General features: G+C 36.5%; 1 protein-coding gene across 2 annotated transcripts in view; it reads right to left on the bottom strand.

The window, feature by feature from the left end:
• The window catches only part of TBC1D5 (TBC1 domain family member 5), a 324,891-nt gene that overhangs the window by 177,072 nt on the left and 122,597 nt on the right, over positions 1-25,222 (bottom strand). For both annotated transcript variants that reach the window (XM_075143446.1, XM_075143445.1), the window contains exon 4: positions 19,647-19,782. In XM_075143446.1, the coding sequence (XP_074999547.1) occupies positions 19,647-19,746 (100 nt within the window). In that variant the 5' untranslated portion in view covers positions 19,747-19,782. The remainder of the gene's footprint in view (positions 1-19,646; positions 19,783-25,222) is intronic.

The raw sequence follows: 25,222 nt of genomic DNA, 5'->3' as shown, positions 1-25,222 counted from the left end.
ATCATATGTAAGTATAGTTCGATTTTCATATTCAAAAGCAGTAATGCATATTCCATTGAGTCTAGGAAAAAAACGGAGCCGAAAAGGATTGAGCAGAAGTTTTCTAACATTCTGTTGTTTTGCCAAGATTACACGATAGTAGAAGACAAACGAGAAAGGATTAAGTGCTCTTCTATTGAAATAGAATTGCCCTTTCAACAAGAAGCTAGCTGCTCTTCAACTGAGAATAACAGGTTTATCAAGAGAAAGGCCAGCCTGGCCAGGAAGCCATGCGGTAGTGATACGCAGCCTCACCTCCTGAAGTTGGGGAGGAAGACAATTCACAAGTGCACTGTTAAAAAAAAAAATCATGTTAGGGTACCTTCACCTTATGATAGCACCAGTACGTGGCAAACTTGAGCAAGACAGTCTGAGAAAAACCCCAACACCTGAAGATAACCAGGAGCAGAGGTCAAAAAGAGCAGGAGCAATTCTGCTTGGTTTCTTTGCTGTTTGTTACTCAGTGCACTACTGGTGGATGTCAAAGGCTTCTCCTGAAAGCAGAATGTACCTTCTTGGAGCTTCTTCCTTGAGTGTAAATATGTTTAGGAACACTGAAAACCATACCACTTTCCTTTGCCCAGCACATGCACACAAAGAGGTTCAGCCTGAAATCAGAGCACCCACATGGCTACTGTGGTGACACATGCGTAACTAGCTACTTACTTATCTGGAACAGGATAACAGACAGCATTTACGGCTAGGAGGCAACCAGAAAGAATAAAAGAAGCAGCACCGTGGTTGCAAATGGAAACATGCAAATTCAGGCACGCGAGAAACTAAAAGGCAGTGGAGCTACTTGGCATCCCACGGAGGGGCTGGCACTACCCCTGAGAGCCAGCAGCTGAACTGTGGGTTTTGGCTCTGAGGAAGAGGAAGCAGATGAGAAGCCTGAAGTTAGGAAGTTGTCACGGAGATGCAAGACTGGGCAGCGCCTGGACTCTCCTCAAATGCTACAGTTTTAAAAGCACACAGTAAGAAGTGAAGAAAGTCCCACATGAAGCAAGGTGGGAAGCAGCCGGTTACTGAAACGCCCAGGGCGAGGGAGAGGCACTTGGCCACCCACAGCATCCCTGTCACCCCAGGAAGCTCAGCTCCTCCGGCTCCTTCCAGCTGCAGCCTCCGCCTCCCCTACCACAATTCCTATTAGCACTGCTGGAAGCAGTCAGATCTGTAGGTCCGACAGGCTACTTTGGATTTATATCAACATAAATTGCAGGGTAATCTGTTAGATTAGTTAGAAATAGGATCCTGCTCATATCTATTGAAAAGACACATTTTTAATAATGTAACTACGTAACACATTTTAGCAGCATTACAAAAAGTAGAGAGATAACCAACGGTTTATTAAACTATGCACACAATATATTAGAAGTGCATATTATTTTTACTTCCTTTATCCATCATTCATAACACAACAGAAAGCACGTTTTTTCATTCCTTAACAAAACTATTATGTGAATGATTTTGAAAAAAGCAACTTAGTCTCTGCGTAAAGTTTAAAGTTATCTGGGTAAACCTTAAAGATGTTCCATCAGTAGCAAAGTCTTGAGATAAGACAATTCACAAGTGCACTGTTAAAAAAAAAATCATGTTAGGGTACCTTCACCTTATGATAGCACCAGTACGTGGCAAACTTGAGCAAGACAGTCTGAGAAAAACCCCAACACCTGAAGACAACCAACACTGCCGCACAGACTCAAATACTCAACCCTGAAAGGGACATTCCTGCTGCCAATGGAACCTGCCTTATCCTAATCAAATTAACTAAACAGAAGGAACCTGCACCAGAAAGGGACACCTGAGCTTAAAGCTGTCTAGCTTGGTTTTATAAGATGAAGCCAGGAAGCCCTAGACTCCTCATCTGGGGCTGTCTAATTAATGCTGCTACTTCTCAGAACACACTGTGTATCCAGTAGACCCATATCTCTGAGAATATGAAATGGAGCAGTACCCTACATTTTCTATAGATTTCTCCGATGAAAAAACATGTCACCAAACAGTAGAAAAGAAGTACTGAGCTAGAGTTTTTAAACTGCCAACTCAAAATATGCCAAAGCATAATGAAAACACTAGATTTCAATCAAAATTCTTTTAAATCAACCCTTAGTTAATGTGGAGAGCACCAAATTTGTACTTTGCTGTTGCAAAAGCAGATGCATGTTGTCAATGACAGATCTAGAAAAATTTGAAGAGCAATGGTATATACGCATTAGCAGTAAACTCTAGATGTCTAAGAGATGAAAGTCCACAGCTACATCAGAATATAAAAATATATCAAATTGACAGCCAGAATGACAAAACACTTCTATTTACTACAGTGCAAGGTACTTTGTCGAACAATGGTCCCTCTGTTATATATACTGAGAAAGAAACTCCCCATAAAACATTTCTGTGAAGAAGTATGTAATCCATCATGGGACAGATATCTGTTCTCCACCCTTGCCCTCCTGTGAGGAGGACGTGTAGTGTCAATCCCTGGTGGCACTTCAGAACGGAACGAGGGATGCAAGTATGAAGCACTTGGAGACACGAGAAATACAAGATTTCAAAAATGCAAATTAGATGAGTATGACTAGACTTTTCTTGCAGAAAACAATTATATAGAGGTTTTCTAAAAGGTTGATGTTTTAGTTTACACAATAATAGGATAAATGTTAAGTAGTAGTCAATTTTTCTAGACAGTTACCCCAGTTCTCTAAGACAGAAAAAGTGCAATATCTTTTAGCCAAAAAGAAAACAGTCTGAGTGCAAGACAAAAATGTCACCCAGCATCACAGAGCATCAGCTTTTTGACTTTGGATTTTTGACCAAGTACTTACTACCTAAGGAAAATGTGAAAAGGCATGTTTCACGTATGTAGTTCATATTAAATCACAAAAATAATGATCTGGAGAGCAACAGAACAGTCCTGAGGCACTAGAAATTCTAAAATATTTTCACTTTTCTTCTGATTTCACTTTCCAAATTTTGGATGTGGCCATGACTTGCTACGCTGGATGACAGGTACGGTACTTCTCTGTCCAACCGGAGAGGAGAAAAAGCTCTGATCCAGAAACTTTGACTCTTCCATACTAGAGCTCTGCACTCTCAGCAGGCATGACAATGTTACCTCCAACACTGCATCCAGATGGCACAGACCTCAAGTGATGTGAAAGGAACGGGTCTGCACAAGGCCATTTACGCATATCTATAGCATGGTATTTGAAGTACGGTGCAGAATTTACACACATACTGTGGGAGCAAAATTCAAGACAGTAGCTGTCTGCTTGAGCACAGGCATTATTTGAAAAAGTACTATATGCTGTGACTGCAGGTTGTAAGACAGAGCAAGAAAGAATATATACGTCTGAACAAGTTTTCTGTTTCCTCTCATTGGAATGACAGTGAATAAAGACGACGAAAATTACAGCATGTGAATACTAGTGTAATTACTGAATAGTTCCCCACATAATTATGCAAAACAGATCTATCCATAAGTTAATGTAGCCATTTTCTTTTTGAAACAGAATTTTCATGCCATCCATCAGTCACCCCAAAACACAAACCTTAGATGACTTAAGTACACAGAATTTACTCATTTGGTCTGTAATATAAGCAATGCATGTGAGTGGAAATAAAGGTTTAATGAAACAAAATAATGTACTCCACTAGGGAAAACACATTTTGCCCAAAGAAAAAACTAATGTAAATAAGTGGAGACTTGACTATTTGATAAATATAGCCCCAAAGGTTATATGTTTACTGAAAGAATATAAATATTGTACGTGATGTAGATTTTTTTTATTTGACTAGAAACATTAATTGCTTTCTAAGTACAATAATATTCTTTCCTTTCAAACTGTGAGGTCTCATTTCTTTTACTGCAACACATAACCAATTACCTAACAAAAATGTTTACATTAATCACAATGACTCTATATTTTAGTTTTTATACCACCAATTTTATTTTTGCTTAGAACTGAACTCCCTCAGGCATTCTTTCGTGCCAACCGTTAATTTCTATCAGTGATAAAGTTCCCTTAAGCTTCTTTTAACATCTACTGGACATGACCTCATAAAATTTAATGCCATTCATTAACCCCAAGCACTTAACTTTACACAGTAATGTCAGGCATCTGACTTTTCAGTGCCTGAGAAATCCAAGTGGGAACCGTTTGAGAGATACAAATTACAAATCATTTGAGTAGTAGAAAGAGCGGCAATGAACAATATTAAAGGGTGAATCAAGACTTGAGCAAAAGTAGCGTTCTTGCAATGCCTTCTATCTAGAATTATAAAACATTTCTACAAACAAGAGGCTGCAACATGATCATTTTGGCTTGTGAGGGGACTGAAATTCAGAGCTGGGGTTGAATGCCAGGTTTTTAACACTGTCTGAAGAAGATATGATGTGCAGTCGTGTTTTCTCAGGCGTCCAGTAGCCTTCGGGCGTTTCGGAGGAGCACTGGTGCTAGGACCACCTTACGTTCTGGAAAGGCCACGCACCAGCAAGACTGGGGTAAGCCAGAAGAAGCAGTTTTTTCAAAGTGCTCCTCCCTTTCTTCCTGCGAGAGCCTTGACTAGGTTTAGCTTTAGAGCGTGGTTGTTCTTCTGATTTTGGTTATGTACCAAGAAAGCTTTCAGAGGGACAGCACTGTTTTTATTTTCCCTGAGATGCACAGATGGGTGATGTCTGCTTAACTCATTTAACCATATTTCCCAGTGGCTTCACACATGTTGGAGAAAATGTGGAAAATTCTAGAGGTGAATGAAAAAAATACTTAGCAACAATTTTCTGGCTTCTCTTGGGCCATTCAAGGACATTCCTTATGGGGAATGGAAACTGAGTGACAGCCTGTCAAGGCCCTGACTGTAAAAAGGGCACATTGTTGGGGGGGGGGAGGGTGGGGTGGGGTGGGGGAAGTGGTTTATTTTCTATTTCTGTTGGCTCAAGAGATATCTAGGCATCCTCTGTGAAAAAGGACAGTGCTATGCAGTTAGAAACATGGTCCATCAGACTTCCAGATAGCAATCTGCTTATTCAGCTCTGTTACGCAAAATCCCCTCCCCTAGTCTGCATACAGGGCTCGCTTTTCCGTGGTGTCACAGGCTGTTACACATTCTGGGTTAAGCAGTTGATGCTCTTGGAGCAGGGATCAACTTAACATTTCTATACAAATTATACAAGGTAGCTATAAATTGCTTCATGAGAACCCACGCGAGATTTGATGCTGATGTCTCTAAGTGCTACAAGTTTATTTATTTATTTTTAAGCAGCAAAAAGTGCCGGCTTTCAGAACTAAGCAGTAGAGCTCCTGAATTTACTGATCTTAACTGGAAAATGTATTCTCTGCTACCCTATACATCTAAACAGATGGAAGTCACTTTGCTCAAGCTTTATTTCCACAGAAAGGTATCTCTAAGCGAAAGGCAGGTATTTCAGAATTGAGGTTCTCACATATGAGCAACTGTGATCTCCCATACCAGCCCCATCTCCAACTTCTCAGAATGACTATTTTAGCTATAAACCATACATAACTAAAATCTACAGTCAATACACGCTTCATACTATTCAAAATGCTTTTGCATCTTGCCTGCCACTGGTCTAAGATCACTTCAGCATAATTACAGTGTGATGCAACATCGGTAAGTGTGCATCAGTCGGAAAAGTTTTTATTGCCTAATAGCAGGGAATGGTAATAAAGCAGATGTACGCCAGGCCACATGACAACAGCAACCAATTGGTCTGTATTTGGCAAAGCAAAGTATTAATGTTGTATAAACACAAAGTATGTTACATACTTTTCTAATAGTATGGATGTAAATCTCTGCACAGCATAAACACTTGTGCTGATCAACATAAAGATACTGCTGTGATAGGTACTCTGAAGTTGTAGGTAAGACTCAAGCTGTAAGATGCGAACAAAAATGGAAGTTTATAAAGAATCACTGCCAGACTCTTAAATGTAGTAGCACTTGTGGGACTTTCTGTAATATAAATAGTAATTACCTTCAATGCAGAATGTATTTGCAAAAATAAATGTAACAGTGCATATACCAAAACTCTCAACTCAGTTTTCTATGTACAAAGCAAACTTTAAAATCTGTAAATTCTGAGTAAAATAAACCCCAAAATAATCTTTTGCTGAACACCACCTAATACACAGTGCCCAAATAACTATACATGTGCATGCACATACACAACTGCTCCAATATACATACGCAAACACTACAATCTTAGTGTGAGGGCATCTCCCCTGTAGACAATTCAATCAATCTCTCAAGTGACACCCACACGTGCCTGCACACACAAAAGCAGATGTGGCATTAAGATTTACAAAGTTATTGAAACTTTTAACAAGTAAAACGCATCTTTACTTAGCTACACCAGAATGAGGAATAAAGGGGTTTACATATGTTCCAATTCTAAACCTATCAATCAAACCCATGTTATTCCTTTGGGAGCTTATTTATATGCATATTTATCAGCCTCACATGCTAATTCCCTGCTGTTTTATGCCTGCGAGGCATGTTTATGAGTCATAATTGTTGATCTCATTTGATGTATTTCACTGAAGTAAGACATTATTCAGTTATGTGGCCTAATGTCAATGAATTACGATGACCTGATCTTCGAAATGCAACTTGCTCTTTAATTTTTATTAGAGCATAACTTATTCAGAAGAAGAAATACACTAAAATGGAAGGTTACATGCTTTCGTAGTCATTTTACTTAAACATCTTATTTTTGAAACACTCTTCCCTACCTCTAGGCAAAGTTTTAAAAGTGCAATTCGTAAATACCATATTAAAAGAATTTTTGCCTGAAATTAGTACATATTTCTCCCAGCGGGTCATTTTATAGTGTTTTTATTTTGTTTTAACCAGCCACAAGACAGGCCTTTGGAACACTGACATATGGTTTGTAAAAGGAAAAAAAACCAGACCCAATCCAATGTCCTCAGATTGTGCTTTGCCTTAACTTCACCAAAATTGGAACCAGATACAGACTTAGGAGCAACTGGTAAATGAGAACTACTAAAGTAAGTTAAAAGTTCCAAAACTGACTCATCACCTTTGATGCAAAATGGTGTCAATTTATAAACAGAAAACCACTTGATGGTCAAAGAACAGACCTAAACAGGGGAATAATTACAAGGTGAGCAAACTTCATTGTGGTGGCTTGGACTGAGCCATCAATGGCTATCTAGCCAGAAGGGGCACTGGCAGGCAGCTGAACATGGTACTTATACAATTCTGCTCCTTTCACATAGACCCATGCCAGTCTTCCAATGCCTCAAGTAATCCTTAAAGGTTTAAATTACCTTAAAAAAATCTGATTAATAAAATTTCTCAATAAACTTGACTTTTTTCCTAATGCGATTATAGCATGAAGGAATCAAATCAATAAAGTAACTCATTATTTTTATTCTCTTGCACCAAAGACTTGGTATCATTGTAGTAACACCCACGCTGTAGGATCCATAGTGTAAGTGGCCCCTTGTGCTAGGCTAACAGAAGATTACCACTACACACATAATTTACTACATGATTTTCAGATGTCTTAAGATTCAGTATTGTTTTAATGCAATTATAATTTTGTTATATATACCACAAGTGACTATCAATTGATAATTGATTTCAGCTTCACAAAAATCAGAAGTATTTGACTTTTGTATTTGACTTAAGAGATTGTCACAGTTAATACAATGTTCAATTTAAATTCATCTTTATGTATTAATTAAAAAAACCCACTGAAGTATGTTCAAAAGTTTCAAAGTTGCCGCTCTGAACTACAGCTTTACCAAGGAACAGAGTAATCTGCAAAAAAAGAAAACTGTCTTTAGCCAAGTAATGCAAATGCCAGCCACCAAGTGCAGGCTTATTTTTCCATAGGAATCTCAAATTGAATCTGACAGATATGAGTAAGTGTCTTTGAAATCGCAGAAAACCTGCAAGTATCTTCCTAAATTTGCATTATCTAGAGGAGTTGTAATATCATAAATATCATATTAATTCCAAGACGAAAAATCTGCAGCAGATTTTTCATGTCCAGAATTAAATCTGTGGTTTTCATTTATTGCTGCTTTTATCAAAAAAATCTTTCCTGCAAAAATTAAATATATGAGAAAGAGCCACAGACCATTTAATACAGGCTTTTAATGCTATTTTTAAAAAAGCCAAGGAACATTTAATACAGGGTTTATATGATATTTTTCCAAATCAGAAATTTGCTTCTTATAGAAGCATGTTACAACCCAGCTTCTCAAAAAAAAAAATCTTCACTTGAACAAGCGGTTATTCTAACAGCACAGTTATAAGGGTGTAACTTTAGTTCATGCAAATGCCACTACTAAAACTGTCATGTGTTCATCATAAATATAAATTTATAAAATACATTAAATTTAATCCTGCAGAAAAATGTCTATTTTAATTCCAAAACTTTTAAAACAAGTTTTCACTGGTTATAGTCACAAGAACCCCAAAACAGAGCTAGAGTATTCCACAGTATAAGCTCTGATTTACATCCCTTCTTGCTTTCAAATTCAGATAAGCAAAAGACACAAATGCATCTGCCAGGGTATTTTTTTTTTTTTTTTTTTTTTAGAATAGCAACAATTAATGCTACACTTTTTCTGGCAATAAAATCTCAATGTTAGTGTAGCTGATAACGTTGTGGCCATCTAGCTGTGATAATTCAGAATGGAGCTTTGTACACTTTTGGAAAGGAGTATTTTCTTTCGTACTTCAATAAAGAATGAATTGGGTCAAAGAAGTTTGGAGGTGGTCCTGTGGCTCAATATGCTTCTCTCTTCCATTAAGATAACATCTGTTTTGGCCACCAGTCAGCAAATCAAATTTGATGAGAATTCATCTGAGTGCAAAGTAGAAATGCCCACTAATGGACAGATTTATGTTCTGTTGCTCTACCCTTTAAATATTTCAAATGAAAAGTAAACAAAACCAACAATGGTATCTTCAACTATTATGACTAATATATAGAAAATGTACCCCACTATAATGAAACTCAAACATTTTCACATCACTGAAAACATATTTGCACGTGTATTACATGAGAACTCTATCCCTTCAATTGCACTTAGTACTGAAACACTATACAGTTCATTTTTCCTAAGGTTAAATCACTGATTCCATTACAAATCCAATTTCTCAGAAGAAAAGAATTATCACCACTATAAAAGCTTTATCTGGATGAAGTTTGTGCCTTTTAACTTCTAGGAAGATCAAGAATAATAATTTGTAATGGGATATCAAAATTTTAGTGGAGAAATTTATCATACAGGCTACTCGCTAATATTTTTGTTACATGGTCCCACTTGCACTAAACTGAATGGGATTTGTTCAAAAATTCGAGTGCAGTCTTCCTATCCCAGAGTTTATGTATTATTGTTTATCACTCTAGTATCCAAGCAGAAGCATTTAACTGCCAGCTGTTTGTACAGAATTAAGATATTTAACAGAAGAAAATTAGAGCAGGTTTTTTTAAGTGGCCATTACAGTTTACTCACATTAAATTTGATTTTTAACCTTCCCACCTACTTTCCATGAAATATCAGAGAGACAGGTATTCCGTTTACCTCAACAGTAGCTGCAGGGTAAACATGAAGGTAGCACCATATTCACTGATTTGCATGGTACATTGAACAATATGTCAAGCCAGCTAATGCCCTCAGTATCTAGTAACATAATGAAACATTAAAAGCAGTAGGTAGTGCTTACTTTAAAAAAATCTCTTAAGAAGTTTTAGTATTTTCCCTCTTCTTAAGACAGGAGCTGGCAATGCTGAGATACAAGACAGTGAAATAAACAAGCACAAACAAATCAACTTTGGTAACTATTTCATTAAGCTGGAATAGCATTCCTTAAACTTGTGGCCAAATCATGTTTTAATAGTAACATCCATATATATCTGTACTGAGCCACCATTTACCAAAGTTTAGGGAATAGTTTAACACATTCAAAACATTTTTACTTTATTTGATTACTCATAATACTGAAAAGGTGACAATGATCTGCGTCTTCTAAAATATTTTTCACTTCCATTACCAAAAATACTTTTAGTTAAAATTTCTAAGCTGACAAATGCTTATTTATTGTAAGTTTGCATATAAAACATGAAAAGGTTGTGTGTGTGTTCTGACATGTACCAAAGCTACTCTTTTTTTTAGTGAATTAGCTACCTGCCTCACAAAAACTGGCTGAAAGAAAGCAAGAGCTGAAGGACAGCGCTGTCACCAAGGCAGTGTCCTGGACCTTGAACGATCCGGGTCCAGTTCCCGGCCCTGCTACAGACTTCTTGTATGAACTGGGAATATCATTTCACCTGCTTCAAATTTCTTTTTGCATGAGAATGTACAGTCTAGTTATTCTTCCTATGGCAGTTATGAAAATTAATTTCGTAGCTTCTTTGGTATATGATACCTTCTAATAGGATGAGCACACAGATGCAAAACAAACATCCCAAGTCCCGCTTCGCTTTTTAAACAGATCAAGCCATGGAGCACAAACTGTGTCATAAGCTTGTGTGATTGTCACAAACAGTGAAAAAAAAAAAATTTAATTTGCTGTATCCTTTTGTGTCATTTGTACTGCAGTTGAAACATTATAGTCACATGATTACTGATGCAGTGATTTAAACATCTGACATGATGAAAAAGCTGAACAGGGATACTTATGAATAACTAAAAGATATTCTAGATCTGGCAGAAGTGTTCAATCTTGTCATAGAGTGTGTGTGTATATGTACATCCATATAAATCTCAAGCTTAAAATATTTAGAAACAAAATCCAGCAATAGTTCACTTATACAAAACAAGATTTAAACATAAGCTCACATACATGCATTTGAAATGTGATGTTCCTTATCCAGGATTGTTTAGACTTGGGTTAGTTTGCTAATTTGTTGACTGTGGAGAGACAGACAAAAGCAGAAAGGCTATGCACATTTCTCCCACTCCCCCCATTTTAGCACTCAATTTTGTTTAGAGATAAAAGCGTTCCCCCATTATCCTGTATATTTAGCCTTTTTTCAATTATTGTGTATCTTATGAATAAAATGAAGACGAGGACTTTTAGAAGTCAGTTATATGCTCTCTGCCTCTGTGTGGCCAAATCTTGACACCAAATGCTCGAAATCTGAACACTCCTAAAATTGAGGAACTCCAGGTAACTAACCACAATCCAGTACCTTGGGCTAAATTACTGCTTCCCTTAGACAATAAGGGCACTCAGGCTTGTCACCTTTACAGTCAATTGGAAATTAGCCATTAATTTTAATAGCATCAGGATCAGGTCCCTGACTTTTTCGACATCAAAGAAACATCTTTCACAGTCATTTTGCTATAAATAATCAAAGCTGATTAGTAATAATACGGTACCTTAACCAAAAAGGTAAACAGTAGAGACATTTATTATCAAAGTAAGAAAAGAAATAACCTGCAACACTTTTGTATGTGCAATTCATCAGGAAACGTTGTAAAAGAACAAAAACAAATGTTGGCTCATTCCAGAGGTTCTTTGTCATCATTAATGTATTCAGGTTTTCACAGCTGAATTGCTGTACTTTGAAAAGATTTTCATGAAAGGAAACTCAAATTCAACATTTAAACAAAACTGTCAGGTTACCAAGACTCATATTTGCTTGCATGTCCAGAAAATGTTTTCTCCTTTTTAAAAAACCCTCTAGGTTAGAAGTATTATTATTCCTTTGCTCTCAATTTGTAAACAACAAAAAATAAGCTTTTGTTAAGCAGCACATATTTATTTATTTATTGGCTATTGCAAAGCTGAAACCAGCAGTCAGAAATATCTGTTCCAAAGCAGAGGTGAAACTACCTGGTATGGATATTTTACTTCATTACTAGTTCTGTTCCTCAAATTGATACAAATGGCCTCCTTCTGTTTCTGTCTGTCTGCTTGCCTGATCAGTGGAGCTAATTGTCAGAGCTGGGGAGATCTCCTATACCTAAACAGAAGATATGCAGTTTGTAACCTGCTTAATTTGCCTTATGTCCTGGATGGCCCTCAGTATGTTGTTCATTAAAGTATCAGCTGTTTCGATTGTAGCAGTGGCAACCTAAGCATAGGCCTATTTTTCTTTGTTAAAAGGCCAGATTGTCAATAAATAATACACATCTTACCAGATAATTTCTTACCACTTAAAATAAGTATGATGGTGCTTTATTTCTCTCCCCTTCCACACCTCTTAGTTTTGCACATCCAAAGAGGACAAGGACAGAAGTACCCAAGGAGGCTAAAGAATAAGGCTTATTAGGCCATCAGAAGCCTAAAATTGAAGCCTTGCAGCATCACATGGCACTTAAGTGAAAGTAGGTTGAACCCTTCCCTTTTTAAAATAAGGAATTCCAGATCTTTATAAATGTCCACATATATGAAAGACAGCAAAGATTCCATCTGTGCTGACATATTTCTGTTATATAGAGCAATCAATTTCTAATACAATCAAATCTGTGGCAGTTAAACTCTTTCAAAATGTTTTAACATACATTTAATCTCAGATACAGAGGTCTCTAACATCAGCTAGCTGCACACAATTCGCAGACTGCTTTGTAAATTACAGTCTTCTGTACATCAGGACACAAGTGAACTCAAACATTTAATTATTATCTTGTACCAATCATGCTGGCCTCAGCTAGAATTCTGATTTACTAGTCTTTTATTATACATACACAAGTACAATCAAACTTGTACAGTTCAATTTTTTTAAATTAAGACAATCTGCCTTTTCCATATGTAGGAGAGAGAGCCATTTAACATAATTTGATCATTGCCTGGAAACACTTAATATGTGAGGTGTTTATGGGTAGTAACCTTCATATATTTTTGTATCAAGTCTGAGTAAAATATTCAAAGAATGATTCCATTCTCATCGTTAGCTTCTGTATAACTTCTAACAATGAGATAGTTTTAACATACTCTTAATTACATTTACAGAGGTCGTATTAAAAAAGATTATTCTGTTTTAATTTTATTGCTCAGCAGATTACTATAGTTAAAATGGAAGTTTCTGCTTGGTATTTTAAGCTCCTCTAAGCATGTAAAATTTAGTGTAAAAAAAAAAAAAATTCTTTCTTTTTCATTCAACTTGCATCATTTCCTTTTATACCAGATGTATTATACTACAGGTATAGTAGGAAGCGAGATGAGAGCCAACTAGTTGAGCTTTAACCTGGATTTGGGAAAAGCTAGGAAAAGAAAAAGAAACGCTGAAATCAGCTTTTCCCAAAGTAGGGTCACAAGGAGTTATGAGAAGAATGACATGAGGCTGATAAATGATTTATGCCAGTATTCGGACAGGGCTGCATCTGGAAAGAACTGAAAACTCCCAGCTGAGATGACTGAATCAAAGTAAAGTGCCAACGTCATTAGTGAGAATGGTCTTATTTCCCGATTTAAAGTAGAACTTTCAAAATCAACATTTTACATTTCTTTTAGATCAACAGATCAACAGATCAACTTTACATTTCTTTTAGATCAACCATTGAATGCAATTTCCCTACGTGATGTTTGTGCCAGTTCCCATGCCACAGTATAACCTCCAAACCGGAATTAATGTAATGTGCAACTCACATGAAGCCACCAAAAAAAATGGAGCTACCAATTCTAGAGAGCGAAATCCAACTCTGGAAGCCGGTAACCCACAAGACTACGTCAGCTACTCACATTCGCTCCCACAGCTGAAGTCATTTAAAATACTCCTGCAGTTCCTAAATACGAATTCGCAGCAAGGCGCTGAAACCAAAGGGCCCACAACCAGCAAATTTCTAAGGGCATGTCAACACCCGTACAAATACAGTCTTTAACGGAAAAAATGTACTGTGTGCTGGCTATTTTCAACTAACTTTATATTAAATATATGTATTTTTAAACACGCATAGCTTCTCCGTTAATGATCTCTTAATAACCATGTATTTCTAATACAGAAAAGAGAAGGAAAAACATAAAGAGTTGTAGGGAAGGAGGTAGTGACAGGCTGAGTTAGCTCAAGACATACTGTAGTGACAACGGCCTTTGTTACTACAATCCTGTTGCTGCTCAATTAAAAGCAAGCTAAACAGTAGTTATTATTAATAAATGAATATTAAAATGCTTGTTATGTTAGCATATGGTGTCTGAAGATGTAAAAACCATTCTTGCTTTTACTCATCCAATACGAAGTGAACCAGACTGAAGACAGCTCGTTCTCCTCTAGCATACCTGTGCCTTTAATGGAAAAGTCAAGCGCAGGAGGAGAAGCACAGGGGTTTTGAAGGAGGACCACTAGCAACAACTGTGCTGGTGGGGCAAACTGAAGCTTTCTGCCTGAAGTGAAAAACTTGCCAATGAAGGACACAGGGCATTCTCAGGGCCTGGTGCAAACCACAGCGCGACATCCCAAAGGCGTTAAGAACAATCATAACCCTCAGCGCCTCCTGCTCCCAGTAAAATGCAGGAGATTCTCTGTTCCAGACTTGTCTTTTTAATGAAAACACAAAGTAGCATGCACATTTAAAAGCACTCTTAACGCAATGCTATACTTCATATACATGTTCCTCCCTGGAGAGAAGATGAAAGAACACACATTACATGACACACATGACGTCATACAATATACTATCGGAAAATATTTGATATGAAAGCAATAAGGCTTCAAAACTCCCCATTTGCATTCTCAATTGCTTTTACCTAGGAATGTACTTCTCACACAGAGAAGTCTAGACCTCTGTGGTTTTCTTTTAAATGTAATCATGGAAATGATCTCTAAAAACAGAGATAGATGAACGCCATCCAGGGCAATCTGCATTAGCATTGTCTCCCTGACTGAAGGGGGTTGTAAGGGCAACAAACCCCAATTTGTAACATTGAATAGCTACTGACTGATTAGGAGACAATACAATTTTCTGACAGCAAAAATTCACTTAACCCGGGAATGAGTGTGAAAGGATGTATCCAAGACCAGAACAGTCCCATGTGAATTACACTTAAGATTTGGGGAAATTATTTGATAGCATGTGGGTTCTGTTAGGTCCAGAGAAGGTGGCATTTACTTTATTAATTCATTCCCCTCTGTTTTCTACATGTTTTCTGTACAACACTGATATAAACCAGGTATCTCAAACTCCATTTAAGGTATAGCTCTACTTGGTAATATTTTCTAGTGATCAGGGTTTTGAGGGTAATACCAGAACCAGCAAAATTCTCCAAAGATGAGCAATGGAAACACACAGAATGTGGTCAAAATGGAAATACGAATGTTCTCTTACGATCTCTCATATTTTTTCATGGCAGCCTTGAGAATCAGGAGGGATGCAATGGTAAGTAAGTATGAGATGGGCAACTGATCTATCTCAACGGGATTAATTTCAGTCACACACTCCGGTAGCTATCTTTGTCCTTCCAGCTACATCAGCCTTTTCCTTTCCGACTATAGCCTTTAGACATGAAATATACCCTCCCAAACTCCAAATCCAAAACACTCAGACCCATTAAAGGTTTCCCCTTTTCTTCTATTAAGAACAAAGAACACATTACATTTTTCTATGTGAAGTATGCTATTAAATAATAGCTTGTACACTAATTAAAGCAAATGTAATTGTGAGAACACACTGACATTGTTAAAGTAAATTACCCAATTCGTTAATAGTTTCATTTCAAGTGACCTTAATTGTATTAATTGTGATATTGAGCAAATTAAATTGAAGAGTATTAAATGCATTGTTCCAGTCTGTCCTTAGAGGATCAACTTTCTCATTACATCAATGAAATGGGAATACTACCTACTATGCTCTTCAAAACTTGTGTCAGAATGTGGTGAATGCTATAACTTAGAGTAAAAATTTACAGCAGCTCAGAAACAGTTAACCTAGTTACCCCGTTTCAATGTAATATAAACTTCAAGCATTTGGAAACGAACAAAATAGTTTGTCAGATGCAATACACAGTGAGAAGGTAGAAGAGCAAAGTTTCTGAAATTTCTCTTCATATACTCAGGGTTTATAAAGTTTCTGCTGGAGACAAAAAAGATAAGATTCATCAGTTTCTCTGATAAAGATCCCTATTTCAGAGGGAATAATTCAAAAATATTGTTAGAATAAAATGAATAATATCATGAAGATTTTTAGAACAGAAAATGTAGCAAGATACCATCAACTTACTACAATCAAAAGAAAACATAACAATGCACATATACATGCATGCATGTAAATTAAAATACAACCAGATCTAAAAGATATAATCCAAAATTAAAATTTCTTAAAAGAAGTACAATCTTTCATTTGAAGTATCAGATTGCAAAAGTGAGAATCACTGCCACAAATTTCTTACCAACTATTAAAAATGCTATTTAAAAAAGCAAATATGAGTGCATATATGCAATGCACATTTTTCTATCTTGAAAAAAAATCAGACACAAGGAAAATAACATAGGCCAAATCAACCATCAGAAAAAGACTGAAGTATTATCTTATCTGGGTTTTTTTGAATATTTTAAAGGGATAGAAAAAAGATCTTGACTGTCAATTAGTTAACAGCCTATCCTGAATTTTGTAAATTTGCAAACAAGCACATTCTTATGACTCATCGTAACTCAAGATTCAAAGTTCCTCAGTTACACAAAATTTGGAGTGCTATGAACGCCCAGATCTTTCTCCAAATGACACTTACCTCATCTGTTATGCTCTATTTTTATTTGTTCAGCTAGGTAATTGTCTTCTGCCTAGCATTTGCCACATTAAACCTCGCAGCTGTTCCTAGTGAACCATGTCTTATTCTTCTCAGGCCACTTCTCCAAACTCTCAAGAATACTTTGAATTGTATGTCTGCCCTCCATTGTGCTAACAACTCTGTCCCAAATAAACCATGTTTTCTCCCTATACCTTCACTGAGATTTTAATAAAAGCACTGAGTACTACTAGACTTAATCAACATATTTCTGGAATCCCATCCAATATATCCTTCCAAGCTGACAGCAAATGAACAAAAAGTAGTCTATGCATGCAATTTTCCAACCAGCTATCCACATATTTCTGAAATTTCTTTCATTTTATGGAAATGCCTTATGAGAGAATTTCAAAACTCCAGCCGGACAGAACATCTCCTGGTTCTCCATCAAGTTTTGGTATCAGTTGCACATACTAAAAATACAATACTTCATGTAGATTAACAACTCTGACTAGTTCTATGATTAAATATTTATTTTCAGCATCCTTATCAGTGACGTTCTTTATTTTTATTACCTCATCTCAGAGAAGACTTTATCACTTTGCCTCCACAGTAATTCCTTAAGTATTCAGCACAGCTTCAAAAACAATTCAGATGTTCTGATATTCCCCAATATTGCATAGAACATCTCCGACTGATGGGCCACCTCTCCTGCAAATTTCTATAATACATGATATAGATGACTTGAAGATACAGATTTTCACCAAGTGATTCTGTATCATGCCTGAAACTTGAGGCCGATTTGAAAAACCTTGTCTTGAAATACTTCTGTAAAGACACTGATGGATAGACTGCATGGACGGGAATGACTCTATACTTTGATGCCCCAAAACCTAACACCATCTAAGCATATGCTTTTTAAAAAATGAAATATTAAAACTTCGAAGACTTATTTTGGATATATAAAGTTTCAACTTAAAATGCAGTATGTGTTTCACAGTAAAAAAACCTATGAAGATGAAATGGATGCTTTATATAAAATATTTACATAGATAGAACATAAAAAATGTACCATAGTTGGTAACCTTTATGACTCGGGGAACCATGTATTTACATATCTTTATCTTCGCATGTGCGTATGTGTGTGTTGTGTATATATTTTTAACAGTTGACAGCTGTTTTAGAGCATACAGAGATGCCAAGCTGAATGAGGGTCTTGATTACTTCAAGATTAGCTATCTAAAGTTTCTATTCATTTTAAGTGTTGTTAGTGCGAAGAGTCATTAGTCACTTCCTTGTCTCATAGAACATCAGCATACATTTACATTGTTAATGAACATTTGGGGTAAATGAATTAATGGCACTTTTAAACATCAATTCAATACTAATAACTTTGTATGTCATAGAAATGTTAAGGTTGGGATAAAAATGAGAAACCTTTTCAGTCAAGGTAACTAATCGCTTCTGGGCACAATAAAGGCTAAAATTAATTTACAGTGTTTTTTTTAACAGGGTAAAAATCTTGTTTTTTCTTGAAACAGAGTTGAGAGAATTACCAGTATTTTTTTAAAGAAAAAAATCAGAAGAAAATGCTTATCTTTTTCTTGATTGGGGAAGACTACAAGCAAACTATATTTCCTCTGGAAAATGGTTATTATTTTAGGTTATTGCAAAAGATTATTTTCAAGTTTCTAAAAATATGTAAAAAAATGCATTTATTTTTTCACACTAAAATGGCTCCATATCGTTAAAGATGTCAAATATAATAGAAGAGGAACACTGACCTAGAAAATCTATTTCATTTAATCGTCAGGTTTTAAAATACTTCCCCCTAGATGTTCATTCTCATTTTCTAACATTGAAAAAGCTTTATAAACCAATGAAGAAAAAATGAAAAAAAATTAGCTCAAAGGGACAATGAAGTTTTACCAATATATTTTAAAGCAAAACGTCAGCTTCTTATAAACTGAAGTAATAAACCTGACTAAGCAAAACTTGACATAGCTTTTTTAATAAGCACTAATAAACAGAAGATTTATAGACAGATACACCCACACAGAGTAGTTGATCTGGGTGAGGGACTTAGGAAATGTGACAAAGTTGTTTCAACTCTGTAATTTAAAATAAATTTTTTATTTTGCCCTCCTGGTACATGTGTTCAATGACTGGAAAATTACAGGTAGTTAAGGTGCCACTGTGTATAACTGAGTACTTGAGGAATGTTTTCATGACAAGGACGAGCTTTCTCGTTAAGCTTATCACTTTCTTCGAAATAACTACACTGTCACTACTAGCAAATAAGTAGAAAAGATGAGCAACACAGACATGCATTGCATTATGCAAGCAGTTTGTTCTCACTGTGCATTAGAGTCTTCCAAATACTGTATTTAATTAATTTACTTCAGGTTACATTGTAATGTCTACCTTTAGAGCCTGTTCATTCTATATCAACTTCCAGTTTTTTTTTTCAAATAAGAATATAGGTGCTGAGTCAAACAAAAAAAAAAGGAAAATCAGCCTTTTTATTTGCATAATCTCATCCAAAACAACATACTGAACTTTACTGCAGAATTAAGAAAAAAAAGGAAAACAGAAAAAATCCCTAAAACCAAAGCAGTGTAAAAGCCCATGCTTGAGAAAGTAACACAAAGCCATGCTGCATTTCAATATTCTTATGCTGAAGTCAGTGTTTGGTTTATGATTAAAAAAGGATGACAGCGCATTAAACATTTGGCTAATGTTTCTGTCTGTAATTGAAAGTTGACTTTTCGTGATTTTCATTAGTGTCAGAGTGTTCTACACATACTCTGTGAAATGTTCTTTAAGTTGCCCTGTTCAACTTCATTGAGAGTATTAAACAAATTATGACAGATACAGTTATCATGACACACTTATATAAGGTTTCTAGGTATAAAGTCAAAAAAGTACAGAAATACAAAACTCACCTTCCCCTGGCTTGTTCAAATAACTCTGCAAGGGATCAATGCCTATTTCTTGTTCCTCTGTTTGCAAAGGGTGACTGGTTTCAGACACAGAATGATACATATTGGCAACAGTAAATTCCAACTGAAGGGTATTTATCTGGAGGAAAAAAACAGAGCAACAAACACTTCAGTGTTTCTTTAGCTATTTTTCAATCACACAAGTCAACAGCAAAAATGCTTAAAACCTTTCCTTATTTTCCAGGTGTAACATTACCATTAGATGTCTAATAGCAGAACAACAGTATTTCCATTCAAATGTTTTATTATTTGGAGTCCAAAAGAATTGTTATAGAACTTCCAAGTATCATACTGCAAGTAAAAGTCCAAGTGTGGTTTCAACAGGCTGTAAAGTGGGGCAGGAGCCTCCTTCCTTCCTTTTTCTAGCTTCCCCAACTCATCTTTTAGCCTGATTCCAGGGGGAACTGATGCTAGCCCTTGGGGATGATGAAGATTACAGGGCAAAGCTGAGGTGAGACCCATCATCCTCACTCTTCTGGACTCAGGACCTCTTATCCTAGAAAAACTTCCTTTTAACCACTTCTTTTTCAGAAATCATAGGTCAAGTATAAGATAACAGAGAGGGACGCAAGCACATGCAAAAAGAGAGAATGAGATAATACTGACTGGTATGATGGCTGATTTCGGTGTTACCGAGATTTATATTAGCTTTCTAGAAAGACGGTGTTAAGGAGGCACTTGAAGAAACATAATCAGCTAGCTAGTGAATGTTTACGAAGAAGTTCTTCCAACAATGAAGGGCAAAAGCACGAAACCGTAAACCCAGGAAGCAGGCGACGGGGGTTCATCACCACAGGCTGCTGAATGGCATTCACATCGCTACCACGTAAGGGAACAAGAACTATGTTAGAAGTTCACGTGAGGAGTGTTGGAAGCTAATATTGGCTGCAACAAATAGGAGGATGCCAATAAAAGGGTGAAAAGCAGGCGGTGTTACGGTCAGAGCAGCAAGAAGGAAAAACGACCTTTCCAGTGCATTAACAGCGCAAGAGTACATTTGTCAAGACTGCATTTTGGTCACCGTACAGCAATTTATTAACTTGCAACACAAAAGAACTATGCCAGCCAAATAGGTTTGATTTGCCCAAGCACACTAAGTAGCTACCTACGACTGCCAGCTGAATTTTAAATATCACTTACTGTAACTGCTTAGTTTACAAGTACCATAACTTTCTAACTCCAAGAAAATTATATTTAAAAAGAAATATACAATGACAAACACAAAGAGGTATGCACCTACACTTTCAGGATGGGTATATTATTGATTTGAAAACCGCTTCAATTACACTTTTCCTTTGGTTCTTACAAGGCATGGCATTGACCATATATGCTTTATACCTTCAGTTTACTGTCAATAAATGAAGGGGGACTGGGATTCTTAAGACCTTTCTAGTTTTATACACTATTTGTCTGTTTCATTATCCTACTAAGTTATGTGAAAAAAAAATATACTAAATAATAAGCTAGTTAGGCCGCTGTTAGGCATTTCCTTCAAACCAATGCACCCAGACTGCTTCCAAAAGGACGTTCTCTCCACTGTATTCCCTGAGGCTCTTGTCCTTTATTTGCCCCGGCACCTGTGTTCGTGTGGTGCTGAAATGACTGCACCATCATCTCTCACTACTTTTTAGCTAGAAGAGAACATCTGAAGCTCTTGGGAACAAGGAGCCAGGAACTGAGGGAAGGTAGGACTGCCTGCTTTTGCAGTGGTACACCTTTATACAAATTATTATAATCATACAATCATATGATAAACCACACCACTAAAACACAGAATTGTCTTGAACAAGTCTTTGTACTAGCTCAACAAAACGTATTATGAATGCAAGTACACATCATGTGTTTCCTCTGTAATTTATAAACCATAATCATGAAAAATGCATGAATGGTAACTCTGAGGAAAACATTTATAAACTTGCTAGCCACTTAAATAACATTTCAATGTTTACCTGCAGTCTTATGGCTACATAATACAGAGAGATGTTTATAACTACCTGATATCTTAAATAAATAAATGAAAAACCTGAAAGAATTTACTTTAAAAAAAAAAAAACAAACACAAAAAACAACTCTGCAAAAAGAGATAATTTTTTCCTGCTGGACTTTTAGTTGCTGCTCTTCTTCCCTTTTCTATATCATTGTAATTACTTTTCTACTGATCTGTTGATTTTGTCTTCACAAAAATTACAAGCTTATTTCAACTGTGCTACCAGAACTTAACTTTTTATTCTTATGGTCCTTCAGACATTGCTACATGATCTGACCAAGGAACAACCCCGAGTGCCTTTCAAACTGAGAACCAGGCACAAAATGACCTTACCAGCCTTGGTAGTTTTAGCAGCCACCACTTAGGTAAGACACTATATGCTTCAGACTTACAATGTTTTACATCCATAACACGGTATGAAATTAGCTCTAGTAAGCTTGTTCTTCTATATCCTTCTGCACCATATCCACCTTCTCTTTTTTTAAATACTCCCCAAATGCCATGCCTTTATAACATATGAGAGCCATAATTTACCTTACAGACAGTTAGAGCAGTTTTAAACAGCTGAATAGATTTACTTTTGATACTTGCACAGTGATTTAATCAGTTACTTGTGTTTGTTTATGGATACATTTGATTAGTGTTAAAAAAAATATCAGTACCTATTAGTCTTGTCACTCCTTAGTCCAAGCAATTTTCCTTACAGTTTTATACTTAACTTCTTTTCAGCTCTTCTAACAAAGAGCAAAGAGAACTATTAAACAATTATGATTACACTTGGGATCTTACTCTGAGACAGATTAATTCTTTACAGGTTTGTGCTTGATTTGTAATGGCCTATAACATATTGTTGATATTAAATAAGATGCAATTTTTAAAAATTCTCAATGTGAAACAATAAAAATGTTGTAAAAAATCTGAAATTCAATCACTGGATTACAAGACTGAATACTGGCTATCTAGTTAAACCCTAACATCTCAGTCAAAGCTAAAAGTGATTCTTTTATCTATTCCTACTTGTTTTTTTCCTCCAAAGATGAAGGGCCTAAAAATCAGAAGACCGGGCACTCTTCCCAGCACTGGGAGTTCAACTATTCTTTAATATACATGAAAAAATAATTGAGGCTGCATATGATACGTTCATCTAGTTAGTGGAATGAAGAGAGACACTAATCCACCCACGAGCCCAAGGAAAAGGCAGGCAGATAAGCTCCTCGTCTGGCTACTCTGGTTAGGTGGGCGAGCAGGGGGAGCCCCGGGGCGCCGTCGGAAAGCGCTGCTGTGGCACGGCGCGGCGCAGGGCCCCGCTGCTCTGCCGTGCCCCCACCCGGGGCAGCACCGCCCGTCTGCTCCTCGCCGACCAGCGCGTCTGGAGCGAGCCCAGTCTGCGTTCCAGCAACAGCCAAGGCAGCTTGTCAGTACATCCGCGACCTGTCAGCCCAGGTTCTCAATGGAGGCCACCAAAAATCCCTTGGGAGACAGGCTCCACACAGAACTCCACTGGATATTAAAAGGACTCTGCAGAGACACTTCCTTATAGCACATCATCCTCTCTCCCCATGACCTCCTTCACATTCCATAGGTGATAAAATACCAACCTGCTTCCATTAGGAAAAACTTAACTGATGTTTTCTAACATCTACCTTACTAACAATCTCTTTCTACGCAGCAGGGATCAAGTACTTGGTGTATTAGATAGTCTGATTTAACATACCCATTCTAATTCAGAGAACTTTTCTTCTTCTCAGTGAGTACTTAGCTTTGAAGTCTGCTGCTTCTTTTTTAGAAAGGAGGAGGTTTGTGCACCTGAGAGTTCACAAATTTTTTGCCTTCCCTATTAGCTGCTCTAACACATGGTATTATTCCTACCACCTCTTGCCATAAATTAGTCTTTCTTACACAGTCACACCTTCATCAGCATTGCCATTCTTCCTGTATACAAACCTGTGAGTTTGGAACGCTTAAAAAAATAACTTTTAAAACATTCAAAATGAAAACCACTTCTTCACCAGATTGTCAGTGGCAACGGCCTCAACTCAGCCATACTTCACCTGCCATTAATATGCATAAGTCATACCTACCTAGCTAGAAATACAAGACAAAGGTAAAAGTCTAAGTGAGATATGCTTCTATCGTTAGCTGAACTGCCAATGAAGCATTGGTCACGTCTGGACTGGAGTTGGGCAAAACATGGCACAAACATGTATTACACAAACATAAAAGTATACTGCTATAACCAGAACTGTACAAAACAGCAGAGTCATTTGTAATAAGATTATAAGAAAAGTTCATGCAAGAAACTGATTATAATGACTGTTCAGTTAGAAGATGAAAAGCTCAAAATAAAAACAAACTTTATACAGTTCTTTTAGCAGTGAGACTATTCACTACCATGAGAGCAAGTGGCAAGACTACCCTAATCTCAAAAATTTTAATAAATTTAAAATCAATATTTCATGAAGAAAACATAGCACAGTTGAACATGAATACTGTACCTTATTTCAAGACATAAGACATTCATTTACCTTTTCACTTGCAACAAAGAAGCAGTTTATGGATAACAAGCATTGTTTCAAAATTAGTTACTAAATAATTTCAATTAAAAAAAAACTAAAAACACCTCATCTAAAATGTTTCCCCTAATTATCAGTGTTTATATATGCTTTGTAAAATTACTTATTCAAACTACAAACCACACCAATACATATCAAAATTAATGTTTAAGATGTGAAGAGTCATATTGTTTTGTGCAAAATTAGAAAATATAATCAGTATCACAAAGGATATTTTGGAGGTGTAACTGAGTTGGTGTAAAAGAATTAGGCGATTCTGAACTTTTACAACATCCATTTCCCCTCTCTTCCCGCCCCAGTGGTGAAATTAAAGGAGCGGAATTGCAGGCTTGAGGAGGTACTTCGGATACAAATTGCAGCACTTGCCCCACTCTTGCTCCCCGACATCCTCTTAGCCCCCAAACAATCAAGGGGGGAAAAAAAAAAGGTTTTATACTTAAAGGAAAAAGGGAACCTACTAACATTGAGGAAGAGGCTGAACAACGCTGTTTAATCTTGGATATGCTAAAAATAAAAATCAGATTATATCAGTACCAGCAAAGCTACCAGGATATGACATTTCTGAAAACTACTGAAGCGTATCAAAGTATTTAAATAATACTTTGCATTCATTCTATTAGACTGTATCAACCACCTTCTCCAAATTATCTTTGGGCCTTTATTTCATGCCATATAGCAAAGTTTACCATTTTAATTACTTAAATTGATGACAAGTAGAGGAAATACTTGTTTAGCTAAGTGATAAATTAGCTGCCCTGTGAAGTCAAATTGATTAAAACGACCTGACTAAAAGCAAATGTCTTATGTGGTAATGGTCTTATGCATGTTTTGTTAAGTTTGACAGCATCATGTTATGAGGGTTCACAACTCTGCCCCTCATTTGCAGCTTATGAAGTAATCAAGCATGTTAGCACACAAAAGTGAGGATTCTCCAGAATGTGAAAACATTTTAAAGTAGA

Source organism: Calonectris borealis, chromosome 2 (genome assembly GCF_964195595.1).
Source record: "Calonectris borealis chromosome 2, bCalBor7.hap1.2, whole genome shotgun sequence".
Classification (NCBI taxonomy): domain Eukaryota; kingdom Metazoa; phylum Chordata; class Aves; order Procellariiformes; family Procellariidae; genus Calonectris; species Calonectris borealis.
The sequence above is the reverse complement of the archived record's forward strand: the minus strand, read 5'-3'. Positions and strand labels throughout refer to the sequence as shown.